The sequence below is a fragment of the Habropoda laboriosa genome, unplaced genomic scaffold, assembly GCF_001263275.1.
Source record: "Habropoda laboriosa isolate 0110345459 unplaced genomic scaffold, ASM126327v1 scaffold786, whole genome shotgun sequence".
In the NCBI taxonomy this organism is placed as follows: Eukaryota; Metazoa; Arthropoda; class Insecta; order Hymenoptera; family Apidae; genus Habropoda; species Habropoda laboriosa.
This window is the reverse complement of record NW_017100969.1, coordinates 29,751-38,411: the sequence shown is the minus strand read 5'-3', so window position 1 is coordinate 38,411 and position 8,661 is coordinate 29,751. Positions and strand designations below refer to the sequence as shown.

Below are 8,661 nucleotides of genomic sequence, written 5' to 3'. Positions count from 1 at the left end.
GAAAAATCTCACCAACATGTTAAAAAAAATTCCAGATGAAAAAAAGTAAAATTAAAGAAATTATATTTTTCTATTATGATTTGTCGAGCAGTGAAATCTCGTAAAGGAAACCGACTGATGTAGCGTTACACGCTTGACTGACTGCGAGCGAGATAAGATGGGCGCAGCAATGACGCGCCTAGGCGTAGGACCATCTATACTGTCACTTGTAGAATCCAAACTTACTGACTCTTGTAGAGAATTTACTGTACATGCATACATTAAACTTTTCTCAAAAGTATTGACAAAGAATTTGAAAAATTAAATAGTGATGTAAAAAGCTTTGAGATTTTATAATTCATGTGTATAAATTATTACATTTTACCATTTCTTGGTTTCTTTAACTTTCTTGCAGTATATTTATTTTATTAACATCTATACCAATCTAACTACAAAGAAGTAACTTTGTGTAAGTGCAGGCACAGAACAGTTTTCAGTATTTACTCTTATTATGTGTAAAACAGATGATATAATCAGTACAAAATTATAAAATAAAAATTCTACTGTGATAGCTGTACATTAGATTCATAGATCTAGCTCAATTCCAAGGGAAATATAATACATCAATTAGATTCCAAATGAAACAAATTTCTGTTTCCTTGGTTTTTCAAAACAAACAAATAATCCAAAATATCTAATAAATATTTACTTAAATATTATGAAATACTTCAACTCACTTGAGCATAGGGTCGGTTTTAAGTTTCTCCAGCACGGTGGTGTATGGAACACCAAGAACCCTATCGATGATATGGATTAATCCATTCGTAGCAGCAATATTTGCCGTAATCACTGTTGCATTCACGCCACCACCTTCGACAGTTACTACCTGGTTTCCGCTGGCTTCCTGGACCACGTTGAAATACAGTTTCTTCCTGTCTGCTGCGGTGGGTACCTATAAGAAACAAGTAAATCATGAAGAACGTCTACAGAAGCATGCATGGCATGTCTGAACACAATGAAATAGCCACCGAATATATGTATAGAAAGAGAAAATGGGTAATTCGTTTCTTCGAATAATTTGCAGCTTGCGTTATAATATTAGTGATGCATACGTAATAATTCCAACTGTTCATCGCACTCGATTAAATGTTTACTCTGTATTAAATTAGAGTACGTAACGTTCAATGTAAATTCATTGCTGCAAGTTGCGTGAAACAGATATTGTTACACACAATTCTGTACAGAAGACCTCGCTTAACTTTATCAAACGAAACATGTTTCTTATCGATTAGATTTGAAAGAAATTCGTATCACGAGAAAAAGTTAAAGTATATTTATAGGAAGAATCTAAGGAACTTTATACTTTTTTTCTGTTTTAATCGTTTTTATTGCATCGTGACAGTATCATAATTATAACAAGATTACAAAATGTAAAAAAATGAGGAAGAAGAGAAAAATAGAAAGCACAACGTATGATAATTATACGATAACATGAGAGTGAAAATAACCTCGAATTGAATTATAAGCAATTTTAACAAGAATAGATAACAATGATTCGAATATTCAGAAGAAGAATATCTTAAATGAGAAAATTCTAGGGGATACCCTGTACACGTGAATAATGTCTGTGCAATTTTAAAGATGTGAATGATTAGGTATCGAATGAAAACAGGTTGATTTATATTGACTATAAAAATCTATTTGGTATGCCGTGCTTCTCTCTAGTAAATTTGGCAGGACAATGTTAAACTTGGATCTAGGTAAATAATTTATAATTAACAAGAGAACCGCGCCGTGATTTTATTCGAAGAACGATTGAAAGTTAGCCTCGTGCAAGCAAGAACTCGTATATATCTAACTGCGAGTTACGACAGAAGACGAGAACAGAGTCAAAAGTTATGTGCGCTCTCGTACTTGGAACTTTCTCAGGAAGCAGAAAGAAGAGAATTGGAAGGAACGTTGTTAGACAGTTAGCAATAAGTCTTCTTCGTTAGGTGTGCATTTGTAAGTACTTATGCAGGCGAAAGCGAAGCTAGAATTTCACGTTGTAGAACATCTCGTATCGTGGATTGCTCTTGATCACGAAACATGGTATGTTTTGGAAAAAAAGCTACAAGTTACAAATTCATTATAATCTATTGAAAATTTTCTTTACGATATTATTCAAATTGATAGGAGCCATTGAAAGGAACAGGAGTATCTTAACAAATATGCGTTCAAGAATCATTTTTTCGTAGAATCACGAAACTTCTATCTTATAATTTTAAAGAAATTATCGGATTACATTAATTTTACGGATTTTACTTTCATGTTTTATCAGCAGAACGATAAAAATATAACGGTACATTAAGCATAACAAATAAATAATTGTGCAAATTAAGGAATAGTTTTCTTCTGTCCTGTTCTAACAGTTTACAAAAACTTTATGCTGTAAATCAATCCCAATTAAACACTATCAATTAGTACCTGCAAAGTATTGCGAAAGAAATGTCCACAAAGCATTCGACGCTACAATTTGCGTTCTCAGCTCGCGAAAATTGTTTAGAGTTGAAAATTTATTTCCTAATTGGAGTTGTGGCATTTTTATAAAAACTTTAATGAGAGCAGAAAGAGGGATGGGAAAAAGAGGCGCATGGAGGCTAGAGACGAGGAGAGAGCTTAATGAAAGTGATTCTTTTTCCGGTTGATAGCCTTCTCATGAATTTTCCGACTTGCAGCACTCTGTAGCACTTACGGTTACTTTTCCGATCTTGAGTTGCTGCTGCATTTGTAGATAGATGCATCTACCACCGAGACTAGTGGCTTCAAAGAGCGGATCGAATAAATTTCATGAAAATCCACGGGCCTCTCTAACAAAGAATATTCCCCCATAAGCCTCTTTTTCTGGCAGATCACTCGTCTGCATTTGCCTTTTATTCCCTACGCTCCATGTATTGTTCAGCGTTCATTTTACGTTTCATTCAATTTTGTCCCCTTTCCTCTTATCTTAGTTCATTCTTGTATGCGTTTAACAATAAGCGCAATTCTGCTTCTTCTAATCGAATTGCAAAGTGCTGAAAGGAATACAGTACGATTTATAAGAATTGGAGCTTATGCACTGTATAAATTCATCCGATCTTCCTGCGGTTTTTAAGTAATACTAATAATTTTTAAAAAATTTCTCTTTCAAGTTGTATATGTAACAGAACATTGTAAAAATATTGTCACATGCGTAACAGACGCCGCTTGGGTTGTTCGGCCGTACCGACGAGCCGAACAATAACATCGCTATTTTCAATAGACAGCACCTTCTAAAAAGCGAGATCTTAGCCGGCATGGGCAAATTACTTTATTACACCAAAAATTCGACCACTCTCACACCTGGACACCACATGCCCTAAGATCATAAACAGACCTCCAACAAGCAATATAACAAATGTGAGAACAAATTCCCCACTTTCACACCACCACCAGACATACCCCAAACACACCGAAAAAACCAATCACCACACACTTTCACCACCTATGACAGTTTTCACACCACCAATCACAATACACACGTAGTTCATAAAATAGCGAACACCACACGACACGACACACAATTTTCCTATCAGTAAGCCTAGACATTTCGCGCTCTGCACAACGTTCATTCACAAATATATAGTTTTAACAGCAAACTGTTGTACGTTAATAATCTATCTTTCGAGCACTACCCGAGTCCCCTATCCCGAGTAGATTCCTTAAATGGTCTGACTCAAAAAGAGGGACAATTATCGCGATTCGCAACAAACATATCGCGATTCGTAACAATATATATTACCATACGAGAATGAAATTAGATTTTTCCTGATTCTGCCAAAAACAGTGTAATCTAACCTTTGGTAATTTGGTAACAGCCACGTTACATTTCTTTCAGCATCATACTTGAAACTAATGCATCTTTTAATCCTATTTCAACGTTAAAAATTCTTTTTGTACATTTAACACTTGCACTGATCTGGGCAAGGATGAAAATTTGCAATCAATTTGTTAGATACAATATTATAATTTTATTATCCCTGTGCCAAAAATTGTACAAATCAGTGAACAGGGTTACTTCTGTTCTGTAACGAGTCTTTCTGATCGGGTGTTTTGAACATACGTTCTCAATGATTAAATACTGATTGACATGAAAAAGTTCGTACAGTGAAACGAAAGGTATAGGAACCTACTGGTAATGAAGAAAGCCACTGTGGGGAAAATTAAATAGCGAGGCTATATTTCTAAAGATGTCAAACAGAAAAGAGAGATTACACGCAACAATAGCGTCTCTATTGTATTTTTTACAATACATAATTCCTTTTTTCATACTATATCTCTAATAAATTCACTGCTACTAAAATGCGTGTATCCCTTCCCAGGAGTTGCAAATTTTTTTTATCAAATATATTTTTATTTTAAGTAAAAATGTTTGTAACAAGTATCAGTTTGTTTTTCAACAAGTAAGTACACCGAACAATTATCACTGCTGTACAACATTCTTGTTTCAATGGTAACGTCGTGACAACAACGAATATTCGATAAAAACAAAGCGCAACAGTTGCGTCAGTAACATCGAATGTGTTAAGATGAATCTTATCGTTGAAGACAAAGAACTTCTTTTAATTGGCAATTAGCTAGATAAAAACGATGACAAGCGACATGAACATTATTGATCGGTTAATTAAGAAACGGTAATTCCTTCGATGATTTACAGTACTATATAAAGGTTCTTTCTTTTGTACGACTTAGCATTTTGTAAAAGATACCTCGAAAGTTATGGAAAATACGATCAATGTTTAAATTCCCCTGAACCATTACCTAGTGATTTATCTAAAAAACTAATCAGTCTTATTTAGAATTTAGCAAAAATTCGCAGACAGATCTCCTGTATCCTTCATTTTATTTTCCTCGTTTACGCTTCAAGGAATTTAGAGAAAATTTAATTAACGAACGAGTTGCGTTTCCTGCACACATTTGTCACCAGCCTTAAAACGTAATTGACCAATTAGAATCATCAAGATCTCTTAAGTGTCCCCAATGAATCGAGACTCGAATGAGGTTCAACACCAAACCTTCAATTTCGCGTTTAAGCGGAATTAAGCCGTGCTCTGCGGGTGCCATTTATCGCTTCCAAATGAACGACGATTCAACAACGGGATTCGCATTCGCAGAACGACGTGGAATGAATTAATTGCGGTGACGTTCGCGTATCTGGCGGCGGTCACGCGGAAAAAAAATTTGTTTTATCTCAAACGTGTCGCGTTACGAAATTTCGGTGTTTCTCTTCCGTGGTTGTTTTACCGTCTCATTGGAGGCTGTAACTGTGCGTCATAAAGCAGAAGAGAGGCATAAAACATATCCACGCGATAAATTAACGCGAAAACAGAGCCGCTTAATGCAAATCGGTCGAGTTTCGAGAATAAAAACCGCGCATATTTTGGCCACAACCCTGGCACGGAGAACGATTAAAAGACGAAACAAAGCTGCTACGTGGGTTATTTTATGAGTTTGTTCATTGTTAATGCCCGTGGTTGTGGCGATGAACTTTCGAGCTTTGTGGATGTTTGCACGATGTTGTGCCGTCTAGATACTGGTTCGAAGGACCACCCAAATGATTGGGACTTGTAAAAACTGATCTATGGTATCGCGTGATGTCAGCTGGTTGCTCCTTGGTTCTCCTTGTTCGTGGTGGTTGAACAACTACTCGACGACTCACTCTCCGACGTCGCGTCTCGGACGTCCGTGAGAGGGAATTTGTTAGGACACGCTGATTGGTTAATGGTGAACAATTGCATTTGCCAATCAGCGTGTCTAATATCGTCTTTACCACCCTTCCAGTGCACCCTTAGCGCGCTGTCACCTTGGAAGGGTGGGAGACGGTCGCGAGGGGTGGGCGGAAGGTCCCAAAAATCTGGAATTTCCTCCGGGTGACTAATCGGCAAGCGGACCGTTACATACAGATGTGCCGTTCGGAAATTCGTGGTTTATGGTATGTTCGTAGGCTATTGAGCGCGAGGGACACAAATTACTAAAAATCTAGCAAAGCAATTCTAGTGACCCTCACAGGATGTAATTAGACCCGTGCAAGCAATAAACGAAAATCCTGAACTCAAAAATAACCGTTCCCGGTCGATCGTGCCATAAACCGTTTCTACAAAACAAGCGGACCGTTAGATGTGCCGTTCGGAAATTCGTGGTTTATAGCATGTTCTTAGGCTATTGAGCGCGAGGGATAGAAATTACTAAAAATCTAGCAAAGCAATTCTAGTGACCCTCGCAGGATGTAATTAGACCCGTGCAAGCAATAAACAAAAATCCTGAACTCAAAAATAACCGTTCCCGGTCGATCGTGCCATAAACCGTTTCTACAGAAAACCTAACATTCATCTTCGTGGAATCCCATTTGCACGTTCCTCCTTTTGCGCTTATTTTACCGATTTTTTAAATTTTGTCGCATCTGTAGGAATGAAACGTTTTGAAAGGTAAAACTACTGTTGGTGTAAGATTCAGTGAAACCAGCCAATTGTATGAACTATAGCTCATCACGGTAACTAATATAATAAACGATGATATCCTGATATTACAAATTTTTTGCTATTGTGCAGAACGCTCGAGTGCAAAGGGTTAATACTGAAACGACATTATTGTTTACCATTTGGTAAATAATTAATTGAGGCTCTCTTAAAGCTAATATTTTACTAAGCAGTGAAATAGTTTGAAAGAACCAACTTCTAATGAAATGTATTATAATAAAAATATAAAATATGCAAAATATATTTTTCAATCTATGTATGATGTATTTCTGTGTTAGCTTTAAAAAATTTCATCAATTTTTTAATAGATACTAAATATCAATTTTGAAGGCAATAGATACTAATTTTTGAGCACAAGCAAGTAATAAGTGCAAGTAGAGTGCAAAGAGTTAAAACTTCGAGGCGAATGTTGAAATAACATCTAGTATAATATGAATACTGTTGGGGAGAATAGCAAGGAGATCTTTCCTTATGAAAAAATTAGTAAAAAATGTAGAATAAAGCTCTTTGACTGCTTGCCTAATTTCCGAGAAAAATAACTTTGAATATAAAATGATAATGCTAGACTTAAATTGAACGTGTTCAATGCAACGTTCGATTGGTAATCTTGATCATTTATTTTATAAAATAATATGAAGCAATTATTTTCAGTAGTAGATAGTACACAATTTGTCAAAATCATTACACTCTACTTGCAACCCAATACCTAAATCTAAACATCCACTCGATCCTGCCGTTTGGAGCACTTTCATTGATTTGTACACTACATCACTATTAAATCAGTATTAAATAATACTATTATGTAGCACAATAAGTGGTACTTTTACATTCAAAATCATTTTTCTCGGAAACTGGACAAGCAATAAAAAAACCGTACTTTTTACTTATTTTTTATAAACAGAATCACCTCTTCGTTGATTTACTACGATTTACCGCACACCCTGTATATTCAAAGGATCTCAAGATAGTTGTTAAAGTACCTACAGTTCTTTTTGAACCTAAAGAAAAGAAGAGACACGATAGTAATCATCGATACATAGTTGAAATTAATTTTCTTAGAATGCATAGACCGAAGTTGGAAAGAAGTAAAACATTCCAAAAGAATTCTCGGTACGGATCAACATTCTTTTATTGTTCAAATATAATAATTTCATTCAGTAATAGACTAATAGATTTTCGAACGACGAAAAACAGCAAGATTTTTGCAGCGGCAGAACGGATTGGAATGATCGTGACGTAATCCTGAGTTACAAGTTTCATTGGTACCGCTATCTCCAGCTCGACTGGCAATTGCCGATTTTGATCTGTGAACATAATTACCTGAAATCACCGATATAGCTAATTACGCTTGTATACCTATGCCTCGATCACTTGGTACGCTGATACGGAACGCTGCCTTTAATTATATCTCTTCGTTCGTTCATCAATTAAAATTTTACCGGCGTCTACAAAGGCTTAACTTTCGTTCTGTGATCTATCGAACAGCGGATGCACGGCTAGTGACAATTGCATTGTGCAAAATATCGTAAATATTTGAATGTAAATTAAATTTCGACAATCGAAGTTATTTCAGAGGTCTTGTGAACAATGTTGACTTTAGTATCAGGTACTTATAAACAGTAAAAAACAGGTAAAATATAATACAGAAATTTCTTAAAACTTGTAAAATTTTCAGATTTAACGTATACACACTTTCTTTTATTAATTTCATCGAATATATCAAAATATGTGCACTTTTGCATATACAGTAAATTCTCTACAAGTGTCAGTCAGTTTGGATTCTACAAGTGTCAGTATAGATGGTCCTACGCCTAGGCTGCGTCATTGCTGCGCCTATGTTATCTCGCTCGCTGTCAGTCAAGCGTGTAACGCTACACCACTCGGTTTCTTTTACCAGATTTCACGGTTCGACAATTCATAATAGAAAAATATAATTTCTTTAATTTTACTGTTTTTCATCTGAAATTTTTTTTAACATGTTGGTGAGATTTTTCTGATGAAAATGATATCAAACACGATATAATTTGAACAACATTTACTTATTAACACGTTCACTGTCGCACCAGATTTACAGGTTGCTGTCAGACGGCCACAAGAAAATGCATTTTAAGCATAGGATTATAGTATTATGCTTTATAATTTTTTTTTT

At 35.6% G+C, this 8,661-nt stretch overlaps 1 protein-coding gene across 1 annotated transcript in view; it reads right to left on the bottom strand.

The window, feature by feature from the left end:
- The window catches only part of LOC108577675 (fasciclin-1-like), a gene marked incomplete at its 5' end in the record, with an annotated part of 45,360 nt that overhangs the window by 26,860 nt on the left and 9,839 nt on the right, over positions 1-8,661 (bottom strand). Inside the window, one exon of the mRNA XM_017940865.1 lies at positions 717-931. Coding sequence (XP_017796354.1) covers positions 717-931 — 215 coding nt within the window. The remainder of the gene's footprint in view (positions 1-716; positions 932-8,661) is intronic.